At 44.8% G+C, this 19,664-nt stretch overlaps 1 protein-coding gene and 2 pseudogenes across 20 annotated transcripts in view; 1 reads left to right on the top strand and 2 right to left on the bottom strand.

Annotated features, from left to right (window-relative positions):
• The window catches only part of KLC1 (kinesin light chain 1), a 66,280-nt gene that overhangs the window by 29,885 nt on the left and 16,731 nt on the right, over nt 1-19,664 (top strand). For all 20 annotated transcript variants that reach the window (XM_055303984.1, XM_055303988.1, XM_055303985.1 and 17 more), the window contains 9 exons: nt 2,588-2,666; nt 3,157-3,382; nt 8,503-8,590; nt 9,205-9,306; nt 11,194-11,367; nt 11,510-11,609; nt 14,628-14,677; nt 14,757-14,824; nt 16,623-16,731. In XM_055303984.1, the coding sequence (XP_055159959.1) occupies nt 2,588-2,666; nt 3,157-3,382; nt 8,503-8,590; nt 9,205-9,306; nt 11,194-11,367; nt 11,510-11,609; nt 14,628-14,677; nt 14,757-14,824; nt 16,623-16,731 (996 nt within the window). The remainder of the gene's footprint in view (nt 1-2,587; nt 2,667-3,156; nt 3,383-8,502; nt 8,591-9,204; nt 9,307-11,193; nt 11,368-11,509; nt 11,610-14,627; nt 14,678-14,756; nt 14,825-16,622; nt 16,732-19,664) is intronic.
• Nucleotides 5,241-5,832, bottom strand: LOC129496015 (40S ribosomal protein S3a-like; annotated as a pseudogene).
• LOC129496056 (40S ribosomal protein S3a-like) lies at nt 5,825-8,296 on the bottom strand (annotated as a pseudogene).

Here is a 19,664-nt window from a genome sequence, read left to right as displayed (position 1 = left end):
TGGAGCCTGCTTCTCCCTCTGCCTATGTCTCTGCCTCTGTGTGTGTGTGTGTGTGTGTGACTATCATAAAAAAAAAATCTGTAAATACACTAGTCCTATCATGACAGCCGCATCCACATGACTTCATCTGACCCACATTACCTCCTAAAGGCCCCACCTCCAAATGTCATCACCTTGAGGGCTAGGGCTACAGTATATGGTATTTGCGGGGATGCATTAGTCCACAGCACCCTGTCTTATTAGGGTTATTGTAATTTCCTCTTGAATTTGGATTTAAAAGACTTATTATTATAGACTCCTGTGAGAATAAGAATAAATGAAGATACTGATGCCAGCCAGTGATTCCCATATAATACTGGATGATGGAGGGTCTGGTTGAATCAGAGCTTTCAAAACTTTTTTTTATTAAAACTTTTTATGTTGAAAAAATACCTAGGTTAGAGAAGAGTGCTAACAGTGAGCTAACTCTGCCTCTCCTTTCGAGATGTACCTCAGTGATTGTTCTGAACCGCATTGGAGTAGGTGGCGTCCCTCATGCTGCATTCCCGTGCCGCTGCTGGGCATGTTTCCCTAGCATGGGGACATGTGCCTGTGGAATCTGGGGCCCACTCAAGTCAGTCCCATTTCACATAGGCACAGTCTTCGTCTCCTCTGCACTGTCCTCCTTTCTCAGTGGAACTCTTCATGGCATTATTTCTGTGTCTGGGTCTGGTTCACAGTCACATGTGGCATCAGCTATCACTTCTCCTTGGCCATCATTCATCTGAAACAGGATCTTTTCAAAGAAAGAAAAAGGTTACTTCTCACACCATGACATAGATATTCTTGAAGATTACAGAAACTGGTTACTTCATAGATTGTTCCTCAGTTTGGGTTTGTCTCATGTCTCTCAGCATATTTAAGTCATACATCCCAGACACAAATATTATCAAGGTGACCTTGTGTATTCTCAGATTACCCCCCCAGAGGCAAGTGACGTTTTCTGCCTTAAAGCGATGCTGATTTCTCATTTGGTCTAGCTGTTGTCTGTTCTCTGCATTGTGTACACAGTCACGCTTTTTTTTTTTAATACTCTGATTTATATTTTTATTTTAAAGATTTATTTATTCATGAGAGACAGAGAGAGAAAGAGGCAGAGACACAGAAGGAGAAGCAGGCTCCATGCAGGGAGCCTGACGTGGGACTTGATCCCGGGTCTCCAGGATCATGCCTTGGGCTGAAGGCAGCGCTAAACCGCTGAGCCACCCGGGCTGCCCACAGTCACGCTTTTTACCCCTGTACCAGTCGGATATCTGTGGGGAAACTCGAGTCACAGACTTAAAGCCAGTACGTTTCAGGGGCACCTGGGTGGCTCAGTCGTTTGGACATTCAACTCTTGATTTTGACTCTGGTCCTGAGCTCAGGGGATCTGAGTCATGGGATCTAGCCCTGCATTGGGCTCTGCACTGGTTGTGGAGCCTACTTGGGATTCTCTCTTTCTCTCAAGTAAGTAAGTAAATAAATAAATAAATAAAATCTTAAGAAAAAGTTGGCAGGTTTCAGACTGCTCTTAGGGATCCTGTGGTGGAAGTGGTGAGCAAGGAAGGGGCCCTCTAGTTCTGTGGCAGTTGGAGATGGGCCAGTTTAGTCTGTTTTTACATATTTGATTTCCAAATAAAATTTATTTCAAGTAAGAGTTTCCCAGAGGTGCCTGGGTGGCTCAGTTGGTTAAGCATCTGCTTTTGGTTCAGGTCATGATCTCAGGGTCCTGGGATTGAACCCTGAATAGGGCTCCCTGCTCAGCGGGGAGTCTGCTTCTCCTTCTGCCCTGCCCCTTGCTTATGTTTGCTTGTGTGCTCTCTCTCAGATAAAAAAAAATCTATTAAAAAAAAAATGCAAGCGTTTCCCTTTTCTATTTGAACTTCTTCAGCATGTATTGAAGAATCTAAGGGATGGAAATGCCAGCATGGTCTGTCTGTTGGTCATCCCCGTGGCCTGCATTTTGAGTTTGAGTTCTAATCTAGCAAGCTTTTTATTACTTTTTGCTAAATTGATGGATAAGCCAAATTGTGGTTAATTCTTTGTTTAATTTCTTTTTTTTAAGATTTTATTTATTCACGAGAGACACAGAGAGAGGCAGAGACACAGGCAGAGGGAGAAGCAGGCTCCATGCAGGAAGCCTGACGCGGGACTCGATCCCGGGACTTCAGGGATCACACCCTGGGCTGAAGGTGGCGCCACACCACTGAGCGCCCCCGGGCTGCCCCAATTCTATGTTTCATTTTAAAAACAGATTATCTCGGGATCCCTGGGTGGCACAGCGGTTTGGCGCCTGCCTTTGGTCCAGGGCGCGATCCTGGAGACCCGGGATCGAATCCCACGTCGGGCTCCCGATGCATGGAGCCTGCTTCTCCCTCTGCCTGTGTCTCTGCCTCTCTCTCTCTCTCTCTCTCTGTGTGTGTGACTATCATAAATAAAAAAAACAAAAAAACAAAAAAACCAGATTATCTTGTTTAAGATTTTATTAAAATGATATTTATATTGAGGATTTCCAGTTCAAGACTTATAGTACTTGTAAGGCTAAAGTTATCCTGGGTTGGTTTTATAGGAGGACAAAGACACTGATTCCACCAAAGAGCCTCTGGATGACCTTTTCCCAAATGATGACGACGACCCCGGTCAAGGAAGTAAGTTTGTGAGGGGGAGCAGTTGAATGACAGCACATACACGCAGAAGGTGGTTTGTCCTGCTGTACCGTAGTTGCCATAATTAGTGGACATCTCAGTGCGTGATGCCTACCTCCCAGGGGCACATGCGCCCTGGGATTGCCTAGTTTTCCCAAGAGAAACATAATTTTTTGTTGGGATATAGTATGTTAGCATAGCCCCTGCAGAACAGGGGCACGCACAGACAATCCACATGTCATCTGTGGATTCTTACCGAGTGGAAAAGCAGAATTTATGTGGTGCTGGGAGGAGTCTCACTGCACCATGGGGCACATCACCACACCCTGACAAGTTACTGATGTTACCCAGCCCGTCAGGGGGGTGCTGGGTGGGCACCCACAGCGTGGGGGCCAGGTGCCAGCTGGGACCAAAGCTAGAGAGGAAAGGTCTAATTAAATGATTTCGTTTGGATAATGTCCTTTGAGCACATCTGAAGTGAAACTTTGTGCAGTCCAACAGCAGCATAGCAGCGCGGCGGCAGCTGCGCAGCAGGGTGGCTATGAGATCCCAGCGCGGCTGCGTACCCTCCACAACCTGGTCATCCAGTACGCCTCTCAGGGGCGCTATGAGGTGGCTGTGCCGCTCTGCAAGCAGGCCCTGGAGGACCTGGAGAAGACTTCCGGCCATGACCACCCAGATGTGGCCACCATGCTAAACATCCTGGCCTTGGTGTACAGGTTAGTACTTTCGTTCTATCCACTAGTTTTACCTATAGATGATTTTTTTTTTTTAAGATTTTATTTATTTACTCATGAGAGACACACAAAGAGAGAGGCAGAGACACGGGCAGAGGGAGAAACAGGCTGCATGCAGGGAGCTTGATGTGGGACTTGATCCTGGGGACCCAGGATCAGGCCCTGGGCTGAAGGTGGCGCTAAACCGCTGAGCCACTGGGCTGCCCTAGATGGTATTTTTTAATGAACTTTCCCTTACAATACATTTCTACAAACCTGTATATGCTTACTTTGCCAGTTTCATTGGTCACTTCTCTTCAAATAGCCAGGGGGTTAAATTAAAAATATTTAGCAAGCACTATAGCAAAGGTACTGACCTGTGGAACAGATGCTGCCCAGAACAACCCAGGTCAGCCTTATAGCCCACATACATCCTTCACTCTGGCCGAACTAAACTCTTGAGTCTGTGTATTGGGTTTCTTTTGTCCATAAATGCCTTCATACCTTCCTAGGGCCTTGTTAGTGCTCTCTCTTTTCTGAGTCTCAGCTTCCTCTTGCCCTCTGACCCTCCTGCCCCCCCAGAGCACTTGCTCACTAGGCTTGGTGTATGTGTAGGAGGGAGGGGGGATGTATTTGAATTTTGTTCTCTCTTTCAGAATAGTGTCCCTGAAAGTTGGGGACCAGCTTGTGTCCGTGTCCCCACTTGTCACATCACTCTAGCATGTTTCCTTGCTTAGGAGCCTTGATGAACATGTTGAAGGGAATTAAGGAATTTGCCCTCGTGGCACTGGGAGTGATATGTTGGAACCCTTAGTGTGTGTCATTTAGCCGAACTCACCTGAAATAGAGCAGGTATGGGTAAGTGGGGACCGAGGGAGAAGTTACATGGCAGGATTGGTTTGCTGTGGCCCTTCCAGTTTTGTGGGTTGGGATTAAAGGATTCATGTTTCTTCATTGCTTTGATTGTCCCCATTCGGCATTTTCTGACACCTAAGTATAGGTAAGACTGGGCTGGTTCCCTTGAGGCCCTTGAGATGAATACATGGTTCCTGTCCTCAAGCAGAAAGCAGAATGTTGACTTTAAAGTCAGGAGAATTGAGGTTTTATCTCTGCTAGATGGCCACAGGGCAGGAGGTTGTCCAGAGAGAGCCCTTACCTTTTCTGAGTCTCAGTTTTCTTGTATCTAAAATGAAGGCAATTACAGTGCTCACTCAGGGGTCTGAGGGGAGTATCGTAGGGCGTGTGACACGTGGTGTTGCCTGGCAGACACGAAGCGCTCAAAATAGCATTCTCCAAAGAACTTAGGACCTTGTTTAGAAGATAGGCTGTTTACATTCATATGTAATTATAGAAACAGGGAGACTGGGTTCTTGTTAATAAAATAGCACAAAAGTATTCATGGAACAGAAAAATTCCTTCCAGTTGAGAGGATAAGGGAAGGATTAATGGAACCATGGGAGGAGCACTTTGTGGGGCCTCAGAGGGTGAGTAGGATTTTAGCAAGTGGAGATGGTAAAGGATGTTGTGTGTGTTTATTCCTGAATCTAGTTGGGCAAAGCTTGACAGCACCTGAAGAGCAGTTACAAGAGGTGGGCTGGGCGAAGCTGGGCCTGACCGTGGAGGCCTACGGGCAGTGCTGGGCTGCCTGTGGGGAGTAGCAGCCTCCTGCTTGGGTCTCTTAAGTCAGTTGGATGTGGTGCATGGGACAGAATGGTGACCGTGGCCTGGAGGCAGGGCAGGATCTCAGGGATATGGAGATGGGAGCCGAGCAAGGACAGGGACAGTGGAGGGAGAGGACAGAGAAGGGCTCAGTGAAGAGAAGTGAACTAATCCAGCCATTCATAGAGATGAGTGATTTCTTTTTTTTTTTTTAAACATCACAAATATGTTTTTATTTGTCACCATTAAATGTCTGAATTTTAAACAGATTCTTGGACTGGTGGTTCATATCCATCAGCTTGTTCAACTTTAGCACCAGTCTTCTCCCCTGTAGCTTTTCCAGAACTATACTACCTTCACCATGAAGCTCCATGAGTTTTCCCAATTCAAACTTGGGCTTCTTTAGCATTTTTACTTTTCTAATGAAGACATCATGGAGCGGATAAATAAACTGACAAGCTTTTTCTATATCTTTTCTGATGCTTTCTGGAATCAATTTATTGACCACTTCTTTCAGGTCATTTGTCTGTACCTGTTGGGTGATGATTTCCTTAATTTTTTTTCTGGATTTGGCAGACCTGTTGGTGCTGAGCGTAAGAGGTCTTCCGAATCTGATTATTGTGTTTTTTAGTAAAACCAGCACAAAATAGACAAACCAAATAACCATCGGTAGTCTTTACATCAACATGAGCTTCAGTCATGGTCTGCCATTTTTTGACCATGGAGCACATTTTGTCACGGGTAAGATCCATGCCATGGAAATTAGGCAATTTTTTGCCCTGCATATCCTTAGTAATTAGCTTGAATTTTATATATATTTAAGATTTTACTTATTCATGAGAGACAGAGAGAGAGAGGCAGAGACACAGGCAGAGGGAGAAGCAGGCTCCATGCAGGGAGCCTGACACAGGACTCGGTTCCCGGACTTTGGGATCAGGCCCTGAGTCGAAGGCAGATGCTCAACCATTGAGCCACCCAGGCGTCCCTAGCTTAAATTTTCTAAATGCAGCTTCTCATTCTGCAGGTCAGCAAGGCTGACTTCAAAAACATGCCCTTCAGAGACCATCAGGTGCAATTTTGGTTCCTTGAGTTCTTGTGCCTAGTGTTTTTCCAATATTTCTTATATGGAACATAGCTGGCGCTTTCACATCGTACCAGTCTTCCTTAGAAAATGGATCAACCACTTTCTTCTTGGCTCCCTTTTTGCCGCCTTTCGTAAGGTGCTTGTTCTTGCCGACCACCATGGCGCTGCTCTGGGAGCCAAAAAGGCAAGTCGAGTGATTTCTTAACAAAAGAAAAAAAAACCCCAGAAAGAAAGAGTCCTTCAGAGCACATCTGCAGCTCTGCCCTTGGCTAGCCCCTCCATCTTCCGGGGCAGCATGGTGCTTTGGCTCGGGCATGATTCTGACCTTTCTTTGACAGTTTCCATGTTGATGAACATTTAGGCAGTTTGCAGATTTTTACTGTTAAACTATTTTAGGGATTCCTTAGTCACAGGTATTTACATTTAAAATCTTGACAGATAATGTTCTGTTTTGTTTCAAAAGGTTTTTTTAAAAAATCGTATGTACTGGGCACCTGGCTGGGTCAGTCAGTAGGGCATCTGACTCCTGATTTCATGGGTCGTGAGTTCAAGCCCCACGTTGGATGTAGAGATCATTCAAATAAATGAAACTTAAAAAAATGGTATGCACTAATCTGAAAATTTCTGGCCAACGCTAAGATATTTTTACTGTAAATGAGTTAACTAAGCAATGCATGTAGGGTTTTTGTCATCACACGTAGGCACCTGTGGTCACATGCTTACCCCTGTGCTGGGTGGTGGGGATTCTGGGGCTTCACTGCAGGCTAAGAAGTTACCTGTGTAAATCAAAAGTTAAACATATGGATAGCTACCTGTATATTTGCATTCACATTCAGAACCACACCGTGGGGCTGGCCTGTAACTACTCCTCTCACCTTTCTTGTGTTAGAGGACATTTAATGAAGCTTTTAGGGGAGGGGATAATATATTGATAAACAGCTTTAGGAGTTTTGTCTGAGATTTTGGATTTTTTAAGGATGAGTTCCTAAAGTGGATTTGAGTCCACACAGTCTATACCTCAGGCCAAAGTACTCCTCAGGCAGGTGGCGTCCACTCTGCTTTGGCTACACCATCCCTGCCAGGGCAGCGTAGATTATTCCTGTACCTCGTTCATGTGGTTTCATTCATCTTTCTTTGCTATTTTAGCCCATTTTTCTGTTAAGATTTTCACTCATGTGGTGGCGTAATTTTATTTTCATTTTCAGTTTGAATTTCCTGGTGGGCTAGTTAAATTAGTGCGGGCTGCACTGCTAGTTTCTGGGGGAAGGGCTGGGTTTCGGTGTGTGTTCCAGCTGAGGTGACTGTTGTCAGTTTGGGGCCATGCCTGAGAACCAGTGCTGCTGCTCTGGCTAATTAATTAGTAGCCTTTGACGTTTTAGGGCCCATCACAGTTTAGAGAAGCACTCAGTACACTTTGCCTCATTTAGCCACCATAAACTTTTAGGCTGTTGTTGCTGTTACTGGTTTTAACTGTTTTAGTAGTTCTTGAGATTCTGTCATGCTTGCACAGTTTTACACAATATTTGAGCCAGTTTATCATGTGTAGTAGCGTAATTGAAGAAAAAAATCTCACATGACCAGAATTTGTGTGCTTCAGAGGTTGCAGAGGCCCATTAGCCCTTTCCATGTCTTATAGGGCAACTTGGCTTCTGCAGGGCGAAGCCTTGTGGGTCTTCTCATACAACGCAGCTAAGGAACATGTGCGTTCAGTCTTCTGTGGTCATGTTGTCAGCACACAAACCAACAAGGGCAGAGGCTGGGGCTGGGTTTCTGTCTTACTGAAGTCAGAAACATCCTCTTCCTCCTTAAGCAAACAGCAAGCAAATTGTGTACCAGATTAAGAAACTACAGTGTATTGTGTTTATTTGTAGTGTATGTTTTAGCCTCTTAGGGCAACTCTTGTGAGGTAGGTAACATACTTTCTAGATGGGTCTGTTGGGACTGAGGGAGGCTGCTTAATGTCCCAAAGCCTTGCAGCCAGTAACTGGAAGAGCCTGGGCTCGGACGCTGGAATCAGTTCTGCTTGATACCAGGTGAAGCTCTGCTCACCCTTTGGACTGGTTCACGTACTCTGTGCCGTGCAGCTGGCGCTTGCCAGGTAGCTCTGCAGTGTGGGTGCAGTATCGTCCCAGTGACCCAGAGGGGGAGGGCTGACTTCAGAAGCTTATCAGGCCTGATTCCAAGTTTGCGTTTATTGGTGGAGTTTTTTTCTTCTATATTCAAAGTTTTTTAAATAGTTTTAATAGTTGACTTTTATTTTTTATATAGCTAAAACTTAACTTTTATTTTATTATTTCTAGTTATTTTAATTTCAAAATTACATTTAAAAAACATATAGTAAGCTATATCCAAAATATTTAATGTATGTTTTTCAAATTAGAGACCAGAATAAATACAAAGATGCTGCCAATCTACTGAATGATGCCTTGGCCATCCGTGAGAAAACTTTGGGCAAAGATCATCCCGCGGTTTGTATATCTGGTTCTTTCCTTCTTTTTATATTTCATTTTCCCTAATATATTTTTTTACCCAACTCATTTTAATATTAAACTCAACAGGGAAAGTTTAAGAGCTGCCTTTTCACTAGATGGCACAGGTAGGAGTCTTCACTTACTCAATACCAGTGCTGAGCTTCAGCAGTGGTGGCTCTGATGTTTAGCATATACCAGTGCACACTTAATTTGTTTGTCATCACCACTTCAAATGGATCACGTACTATATTTTTTTTATCCTAATCAAATTGCATGTACTTCTGTAAATTTTTTTCTAAAGAATTTGTGTTTTTTTCTTGAAATCTGGCTGGATTTGGAAACAGATCTATATTTGGGTTGGCTTTGTGGCTTCCAGCGAAATTAAAAAAAAATCAAGATCATTGTGTTTATTGATTATTTAATTTCAGTATTCTCCAATTTACTTCATATAATCTGTATATAGTGAATTGCTCTTTTGCTTTTAACTGAAGTCCTGTTCCTTCACTTAGTGGAGAACAGTTCACCATGCACACTGGGTATCATTGAATGTGTGAGATCTGAAGTCCTGTCGGTTGGTGGTGTTTACCATTCTTTGCTGTTTCTCTGTGTAGGTGGCAGCAACTCTGAATAACCTTGCAGTGCTTTATGGCAAAAGAGGGAAGTACAAGGAGGCTGAGCCGCTGTGTAAAAGAGCTCTGGAGATCAGAGAAAAGGTGCGGGTGAAGGAAGGGTCACATTGTCTTGAGATGTAGCATTTTGTGCTTTCTTTCTTTCTTTTTTTTTTTAAAGATTTTTTAAATTTAATCATGAGAGATGCAGAGACCTAGAGGGAGAAGCAGGCTCCTCACAGGGAGCCCGATATGGGACTTGATCCCTGGACCTGGGATCACACTCTGAGCTGAAGGCAGACCCTCAACCACTGAGCCACCCAGGCGTCCCCATTTTGTGCTTTCTAAACATGTCATGTCTTAAGTTTTGAGGAATGATGACCACTGTGATATATCATGACTGACCATTTACTGAAAATAACTCTGATGAAGGATAAGGTGGGCAGCCCACAAAACACAGCCAGGTTAGCTCATTCAGACCAGTGTTTAAAAGGAGTGAGGAGGGGGCTCTTGGGTGGTTAAGTGCCGTGAATGACTAGGGGTAGTATTTTAAGTTGGTATTTTTTGTGATTATTTACCAGTGATACTGCAAGATCATTTATTTTTCAGTCATATGGCAGGGAATTGGGAAAAGGGGCTCATCATGAAATCATGCAGGAAAATTTTTCTCATGCTATCATCTGCATGATATTTATGAATTAAAATGTTCAGATTTTGAGCAGACGGGGGATAAATTCAAAGAGAACACATAAGTATCAAATTAAGGACTATGAACTCTATACAGTGATCTGCCAGGTTCATTTATGCATAATTACCTTCATTCACTCACTTGGCAATGTGTGCAGAGGATTTGGGGGCCCCTGGTTGGTTAGAGCCAGTGATTCACAAATCAGAATGCCCACTCCTTCCCTGGGGCACAGGTTGTGCAGACTTCCAGGATGGACCTCTGGGAGTGTGTATAGGAGGGGCTTGTCCAGGCATGGGGGCACACGGGATGGCTTCCCAGTGTTGGAATGGAGTTCCGCAGGCAGGGAGAGGCAGGAAATGGAGAGAGGGATGGGCAGGCGGCATGCCTCCTTGACGACCACATCAGTAAAGGCGGGCACCACGTTGAGAGAATGAATCACTTGTTCCAGGTACTAGGTAGGGGATTTAGTGTTTACTCATCTCTGAGTCAGCACTTTTGCTGAGGTTATATTGGTGAAGGAGACAGAATTTGCACTCTGAGGGCTTACATTAGAATGGATGATGAACTATACAGATGAATAAGATGGTTTTGAGTAGTGATACTTGAAAGAAAGAAAAAAACCACAGTGCCTGTGAGTTACATGGGTGGAGACAGGCTGAAGCTCCCTAGTCACATGTAGGGAGGCATCCCCTCTGACGGTTTGGCAAAGACCCTGAGGGTTGATCATTTAGAGGGGGTCGTGGTTGGGCGGGCTGGGGGAAGGAAATCAGGCATGTGGGACATGACTTTGAAGAGCCCTGAAGGTGGTGTTTGAACTGTGAGGGGAAGTGGTTTAGGGTGAATGCAAAGGACTGCCAGGTCTTACTGGGAAGGGATAAGTGGGCCAAGTGCAAGAGCTGGAAATTCTCTTTGAAGGCTTGCACGTGTAGAAAGGCGTCTTGGGCAGTAGCTGGAGTCAGCAAGTGCTCTTCCAGAACTTGTAGTCACATTAATGTAGTCTTTGTACAGCTGTTTCCTGGTTTCAGGCTGCGTGCCACCTGTGCTAGTGTGCATGTGGGGTTACTGTAAAGATAAAGGAAGTTGAGTGCGTGTAGGGAAATCAGTACAGTTCCTCCTGCCAGCCAAGAGTATGAGTTCTAGCTTTTTTTATTTGTGCACAGCACAGGGACAGGACCCGCTGTGTACCTGGACATCAGGCACAGCGATGTTTGTGTTTAGAAGCATCCTTCTCATAGTAGGTGTAGAATGGATTGGATAGCACTGACACAGATGGGTGTTTCTAATACACTCTCTTTTGTTCCCAGGTTTTGGGGAAGGATCACCCTGACGTTGCCAAGCAGTTAAACAACTTGGCTTTACTGTGCCAGAATCAGGGCAAGTACGAAGAAGTCGAATATTATTATCAAAGAGCTCTGGAGATCTACCAAACAAAACTGGGGCCTGATGACCCCAACGTGGCCAAAACGAAAAATAACCTGGTATGTTGACAGAGGTACACTGTCTAGGTAGAGCCAGAATTGCTCCCTTTTTTTGAACTCTGAGCTTTGTTGTTTAACCTGTAGATAAGAATGTGTGTTTTATTTACATATGAAATTACTAAGTTCTTTCTTTTATTTTAAGGCATCCTGCTATCTGAAGCAAGGAAAATTCAAGCAAGCAGAAACACTGTACAAAGAGATTCTCACTCGTGCACATGAAAGGGAGTTTGGTTCTGTAGATGGTAAGAACTGTATTGGTGTTTCCAAGCAGATGCAGTTGTTAGGATGCACTAGAAATACTCATTTCCTGCTGGAACTTGGTAATACCCAAGTCATCACCGTATTTTCAGGGTAGAATTTAATTGGGATTTTAGAAATGATTTTGCACATAGTGCTTGGAGAAGAGGACATGGCAGTCTGAGAGGTCATAGGTTCATTCATTCCTTCATCTGCCATCCAATGAACACGGTGAATGGTTGCTTACTTGCCCTGACCTACATACACAGTCTGAGGGGCCACATGCCTTGTGGTGAGAGGTGATGGGCCATCTGCCCTGTCTTCCTGTGTTGCCCTCTCTCGAGTCCAGGCTGGCTTCATGCACAGCTCCAACCACTAATTCTAGAAAGCCTCTTTGGAGGCATCAAGACTTTCTGGAATTGTTCTATTATCCTGGTTCCCAAAGTGCCAGTGGGGACCGGTAGCATCAGCACCACATGGGACCTGTCAGAAATGCAAATGGTTGACCCTACCTCAGGCCTGCTGGGATATTTGTTTAAAAGAGCCAAGGCCCGTCTCTGTATTCCTTAAAGTATTATAGGTACTTAATGTATACAGTTTTTTTTTTTAATTTTATTTATTTATTCATGAGAGACAGAGAGAGGCAGAGACACAGGCAGAGAGAGAAGCAGGCTCCATGCAGGGACCCTGACATGGGACTTGATCCCGGGTCTCCAGGATCACGCCCTGGGCTGAAGCTGGCACTAAACTGCTGAGCCACCCGGGCTGCTTGTGTATACAGTTTTGGAATAAATAACAAGATTTAAATTGCTCAATAAAACAATATTTGTCACATAAGGCATTTCCCACTGCATTGGGTTACATAAGGCATTTGGAATGAGGACAGTTGTTACTGGTCTGCAGGAAACCTCAGGATGCATGGGGAGAGACGTTTTGCTTAATAAATGTTTTCATTTATAGAGAATTTCTAGAAGTCACTTTTGAAAAATATTTCAAGTGTATTAGTTTTTTTTTCTTTCCATTGGTAAGTGGAACAGTAGTTACTCTCAGAATATAGCAATGCCCAAGCTCACCCTGTGAGCAGGGATTTTGTTTTTTTTTTTAAAGATTTATTTATTTATTCATGAAAGAGAGAGAGACAGACACAGGCAGAGAGAGAGGCAGAGACACAGGCAGAGGGAGAAGCAGGCTCCATGCAGGGAGCCCGACGTGGGACTCGATCCAGGACTCCAGGATCATGCCCTGGGCCAAAGGCAGGTGCTAAACTGCTGAGCCACTCAAGGATCCCCTGAGCCACCCAAGGATCCCCGGGATTTTGTTTGGAGTTGTTGCAGGATGGGGCCATGGATCCTCACCAAACTGTAGAGGCTGTGTGGATTTTGTAGTGATTCTACAGCATTTCTTAATACTTCTTTTAAAAAAGTCTCTTCTGGAGAAATACTTATGATTGGCTAGCTGCTCTTTGCTAAAAATAGCATGAAGTCCACTTGGGTTCTAGTTAAAAGCAGTTTTCCTTAAAAAAACAAACAAACAGTTTTCCTGTATTTGGACTTGCCCTCCATACAAATGTTAAAGCGTAGGACAAAAGGTATCTTTTCTTTAGGCAAGATGACGATGTGTCCTGTTGTCATCGGTGTGTGACCTCCGGCCTCATGCGGCCCCTGCTGCTTGGTGCACACGCTGATGTATGTGACCTGTTGTGTTGTCTGGGAGTTGTGCTCTGTTAGCTTGCTGCATACTTAGGTATTGTAGCAATGGAATTACTTTAGTTAGATAAAGCTAAAACTGTACAGTGTTAGTAAGTTTCAGATACTGTTCACTCTCTTAAAACCAATATTTGAGACAAGTATTTGTTTTATCCTATAACATGGCAAGTAATAATTATAAAAATAGCCACACATTAGTCTTTCTGTCAGGCAGTCTCAGTGTGTAATCATGTCTAATTTTCTGAACAGTCTGGTGAAGTGGGTCTAACCTTCACCCATTTTAGGGAGTGAGGACACTGTAGAGAAGTGATTTGTCCATGGTTTGGTAGTTAGTGGCTAGACCGGCTGTGAGCACAGGTTTCTTCCTCTGGAACCTAAAATAGGTCCTCGTAGGAAACCTTGAAAATTCATGCATAGATGGAACATGAAAAACACCCATGATTTCAACACCCAGATACAGCTTTTAGCGATCGTAGTGTCTTTCCTTCCTTCTGTGCTGATTAATTTACATATTTAAAACCATACTTTATGTATAGTCCCACATACTTATTTTCCTTCATACTTGTACCTCAAGCATTTTTCATGTCATAAAAGTATTTTCAGAAACTTCACTTTTGTGATTGCTTATCCTCCATGGTGTGGGTACAAGGGTTGTCTAGAAACTGGATGGAATGGCATGGTTAAGGTTCTTAAAAATTAAGGAGACTTTAAGAGAATATTGATAAGTATCTTTTTCTATTTTGGCTCCTTGCATCTTACCCTTTTTTTTTTTTAGACTTTTGTTTAATGATAGCATTTTCAAATTCTAAACATTCCCAAGCGTATGTGAGGATTCTAGCATTAAAAGTTTCATTGTAGGGGCCACAGCATTTGTCAGCTGCTGCTTTTTTTTTTTTTTTAAGATTTTATTTATTTATTCATAGAGACAGAGAGAGAGGCAGAGACACAGGCAGAGGGAGAAGCAGGCTCCATGCCGAGCGCCTGACGCGGGACTCAGTCCCAGGTCTCCAGGATCATACCCTGGGCTGCAGGCGGTGCTGAACCGCTGCACCACCGGGGCTGCCCCATTTGTCAGCTTCTTTGACAGTTGCCTGCCCTATCTGGGTACATTGGATAGTGTGTTTTCTGTTCACAGCGCTGCACGTGAGCGCCCATCTGTTTGTTTCTTCTACCCTCCTAGGCTCCACTGTGAACTTCTTCTGTTGAAGCTGTAAGAAATAACATCTAAAAACCTTGCAACCATTGGAACTTGACAGCCTCTACTCAGTGTGCCCTATTAAGCTTTAATTTTATAGTATGTTATTTTTTCTCCCCTAGACGAAAATAAACCCATTTGGATGCACGCTGAAGAAAGAGAAGAATGCAAAGTAAGAATACACTATTTTGAGAAATTTTCTGATTTGGATATATTGCTTTAAAGATAATGACTCATTTGTTATAATTTAGGGAAAGCAAAAGGACGGGACATCTTTTGGAGAGTATGGCGGCTGGTACAAAGCCTGCAAAGTTGATAGGTATGTCTTTTTTTCTTTTTTTTTAAAGGTTTTATTTGTTTATTTTAGATAAAATGCAAGAGAGCAAGTGAACAGGGGGAGGGGCAGATTAGGAGGGAGAGGGGGAAGCAGACTCCCCGCTGAGGGCAGATCCCAGAGCCCGATGCAGGGCTCAATCTCCCAACCCTGAGCCGAAATCAGGAGTCAGACACTTCACCGACTGTGCCACTTGGGTGCCCTGATAGGTATGTCCTTTTATCTGAAGAAATAGAACTGCCTTGGAAGGTGTTAGTGCTTTAAGGGCAGCTTGTGAGTGAATGAGCAGGGAAAATTCCTTTAGGTGGTGCGCATGCATAGTCCCATGTGGCTCCCAGATTCCAGGCAAAACCCTGTAACTTTGTGGAGGAGGTAATGTACCTGCATGCAACTCTCCGCAACATGGGTGAAATCTGAGTTCTGTCCATTAGCCCGACTTTGCCTGAGGCTAACTGCCAAATCAGGAGAAGGGATAACTGAGTAGGGAGGTGGTGTTCAGGGCGACCATCCTTGGAACAGACTCAGGAGGCAGGCCAGCCTTCTGCAAATGTGAGCCTCGCCCTCCCCTGCACCTCTCGTCTTTGCAGCCCTCAGGGCCTCCGGGTGTGCAGAGGGCAGCGTGAGGTCCTTGGCTGCTGGCCCTGTGAGCCTCTGCTGCCCACACCTCTGTTTCCTCTCCTGACTGAAACACCTCCCCGGAGGACTTTTCCCTTTCTTAACTGTAACTCCACCTAGAGGACCAGTTTACCAGTCATCTGTTCAGGAAAATGATCTGAACCCTCTTCTGGGTTCCCCATAGCACTTACCATAAAAACTGAAATTTATAGGCTTTATTTTTACTACTACTGTATAATTGTCTCAGACATAAGGCATAGCTTCTTTATTTCTCTACCTTAAGCAATGATCATTAGCAAGAAGAGTGGCTTTTTGAGGACTTAATATGTACTGAAAGGATGTAGGTTTATTTCTGGGTTTTTAGTGAGACAGCTGTCAGGGGTGCAGAAGTGCTCCATCCCTGTGCACACTCACTCTCTGCCTGCAACCCCACTCACACATTCTGCTTCCCTCTCCTTGTGGACAGGACAGGAGGTGAATAGCAACACCAGAAACACCTTGTCCTGTTTACTGCCCAATACATAGTAAGTTCTGCCTCCAGAGGAATTGTGATGGTCACCACACAGAGCCAGCACAGACATCTCTGTTGACATGAGCCTATCCCACTGGCCGTGCAGAGGGAAGCTTCAGAGAGGGACAAGGCAGGGCATCCTTTGGGATGGAAGAAATTTTTAGAGGGGTTCCTTGGGGGGGGGGGTGCTCAGGCAGTGAACCATCTTTTTTTTTTTAAGATTTTATTTATTCATTTGTGATAGACATGGGGGTGGGGGCAGAGACACAGGCAGAGGGAGAAGCAGGCTCCATGCAGGGAGCTCGATGTGGGACTCGATCCTGGGACTCCAGATCATGCCCTGGGACAAGGCATGTGCTAAACCGCTGAGCCACCCAGGGATTCCCAGCATCTGACTCTTGATCTCAGCTCAGGTCTCGATCTTTAAGGCCGTGAGTTCAAGCCCTGGGTTTGGCTCCATGCTGGGTGTGGAGTCAGCTTAAGAAAAAAAGGAAGAAGAAAAAACTAGAGTTTACAGTCAAAAGAAGCAGTGTAAGAAATTTAAAGAATTCTTGCAAACATAGTCTGTTAGTGCTTTAGAGGATAGTGTTTAGTGTTATTGATAGTATTTCTAAAACTTGTATTTAATAGTTCTCTGTATCCTTTGTTTTCTTATAGTCCAACTGTTACAACTACTTTGAAAAACCTTGGGGCACTTTACAGACGTCAAGGCAAATTTGAAGCTGCAGAAACATTGGAAGAAGCAGCCATGAGGTCCCGCAAACAGGTCAGTGGCCTGCCTTCTCTTTTTAACTCCCCTCTTAGACTTTGAGTGTAATGACTCCTCCTTTATGTAACTTATCAAAAGCTTGATTTAGAAAGAAAGGATTTAATATTTTAGTTTGCACAAAGAAAATTATGTTGTTTAAAAGACTGTAGCTATGACACCAAAAGCATAAGCAGCAGAAGAAAAACTATTTCAGTTAGATTCACCAAAATTAGAGCTGTTTGTGCATTCAGGGACGCTACCAAGAGAGTGAAGACACCCTTAGAAATGGGTGGAAGTGCTTGCAAATCACCGCTGATGAGGATCTGATATCTAGAACATATAAAGACAGAAGGATCTCCTAGTTTAAAAGTGAACAAAGGAGCTGAGTAGACATTTCTCTGAGGGTGGCACCCAGATGCCCAGAACAAGCACATGATGAGGTGTTCGACATCCTTAATCATTAGGGAAATGTGAATCAGACCACAGCGGGATACCCTCTCACACCCAGGAGAATGGCTGGAATCCAGAACAGATAGAAAGTCATAGGTGCTGCTGCATACCTACCTGAGAGAGGTAGCGATGGAAAGTCCTGGGCACTGCGGGGGGAGGTGTCAGGTGGTGCGGTCCCTGTGGACAGCAGTGTGGCGGCTCCTCAGGTTCAATGCAGAGCTACCGAAGCGCTTTCCTCGTCAACTGAGAGGTGTTGGTTAGACTGAGATGATGTTTGTGAAGAAATATGGAAAAGGCATACTTGTTGTAGTGAGCAGATTTCAGAGTAATGAGTAAATGTATTACTCTCTGTGTATGTGTATAAATAGGTAAAAATATATATAAAGAGACTAGGGTTGTTTTGTTTTAAGATTTTATTTATTTATTCACGAGAGACACAGCGAGGCAGAGACAAAGAGGGAGAAGCAGGCTCTTGGTAGGGAGCCCAATGTGGGACTTGATCCCAGGATCGTGAACTGAGCTGAAGGAAGATGCTCAACCACTGAGCCACCCAGGTCCCCCATGGTTTTGTTGTGTATTTTTATTTTATTTTAATTAATTAATTTATTTTTAAAAGATTTCACTTATTCATGAGAGATGCAGAGAGAGAGAGAGGGGTAGAGACACAGGCAGAGAGAAGCAGGCTCCATGCAGGGAGCCCAATGTAAGATTCATCCAGGAACTCTGGGATCACACCCTGAACCAAAGGCAGACGCTCAACCGCTGAGCCACCCAGGCCTCCCTTGTTGTATATTTTTAGGGTTGGAGAGACAGGTGTGTGTTTTTTCCTTTTCCTTTTCCTTTTCCTTTTCCTTTTCCTTTCCCTTCCCTTTCTTTATTCATTCATTCATTCATTCATTCATTCATGAGAGACACAGGCAGAGGGAGAAGCAGGCTCCCCACAGGGAGCCCCATGTGGGACTCAGTCCCGGATCCCGGGATCACGCCCTGAGCCCAAGGCAGACACTCAACCACTGAGTCACCCAGGCGTCCCTCCCTTCCTGAATAGTAGGCGATTATGTGCTTGTTTATGGCCACTTTTTGTCTGGGATTAAAATTACCCATATATACCTAATAATTCTTTTCTTTCAAAAGAGTTCACGCAGAATGATGAGAGAAGACCGGCAGGGTTAGAACCAACAATGCCTCCCAGCTGTGCCCCTAGAGGATCCCCTTTCTTAAGTCCCATCATTCCTCCAGGGTCTTCTGACTCTGAAAGGCTACTTGGGACCGTGGCTCTGTGTGGGGCAGAATGCCCTGAGGCATTGGGAGCCCTGTTGGGGGTTTCGCTGTGTGAGGGTCTCGCTGTGTGGGGCCACTCACTGAGTGTGCCACCCCTGAGGATGGAATGTGGCTTAGGAGGTCTTGGTGCTCATCCTAGATCTAGAGTGCTGTGACCAGTCATCTTCAGGAGTAGTGCCAGCAATCCAGGCTTTGTTTTAAGGTGCCAGGATAAAGGTGTTCTTATGCCTCAGTCAGTTAGTATCTGCCTTGGGCTTGGGGTCATGATCTCAGGGTCCTGGTTCACAACCCCACGTCCGGCTCCCTGCTCAGCGGGGAGTCTGCTTCTCTCTCCACTTCCTCCTGCATGTGCACTCATTCTCTCAAATAAGTAAATCTTTTTTTTTTTTTTTTTTTTTAATTCGTGAGAGACACGAAGAAAGAGAGACATAGGCAGCAGGGAGAAGCAGGCTCCCTGCAGGGAGCCCAATATGGGACTACATCCCAAAACCCTGGGATCACGACCTGAGTGGAAGGCAGACACTCAACCACTGAGCCACCCAGGTGCCTCATAAATAAAATCTTTAAAAAATAAAGTGCCAGGATGATGTGTATCAAACGAGTTGAGTCTGGGGAATCAGGAGTTGTGGAAATTTAAAGAAAGGGATTGTCTGTGCTTTACTGGGAATGGTGCCCTTCTGCTGGGTCAAGGGCCACCGTCTGCCTTACTGTCAAAGTCACAGCAGCATATCATGTGCTTGAGGTTTGTGCCTTTTGAAGAGGAAACTGTCAAAGTTTCAAATACTGCAAACTGTACAGGTGCAGTATTTGCATGAGCTGTTGGGGTTGAGATCCCATTTAGAAGATGGGACATGTTGCGTCTGGGTCATTAGAACTGAAACGCACCCGGACAGCAGGCTGTGCTGTGTGGTAGCGCCTCAAGTGTGTGTGGGTCCATCTCTGCGGAAATGAGGGGAGAGCTTGCTGCTGTCCTCACTCCTTGACAGGGGGGCGTTTGGGTGTTTTCCAGTATCTTACTGTGACGCTCGGCAAACAGAGAAGTTGAGGGAATTTCACACTCACGTGCCTGCCTCCCAGATTCTGCCGTAAATGCTTCATTGCTCTCTGGCACATCTCTCCCTCCTCTCTGTCCAGCAGTCCTGTTTTAGGTAGAGCATTTCAAGTTTGTGTATGTCGGTACAATTCCTTCTAAAAACTTCCAAGTGTGCATCTCACCCACT

This window comes from Nyctereutes procyonoides, unplaced genomic scaffold (genome assembly GCF_905146905.1).
Source record: "Nyctereutes procyonoides isolate TBG_1078 unplaced genomic scaffold, NYPRO_anot_genome, whole genome shotgun sequence".
Taxonomy (NCBI): Eukaryota; Metazoa; Chordata; class Mammalia; order Carnivora; family Canidae; genus Nyctereutes; species Nyctereutes procyonoides.
The sequence above is the reverse complement of the archived record's forward strand: the minus strand, read 5'-3'. Positions and strand labels throughout refer to the sequence as shown.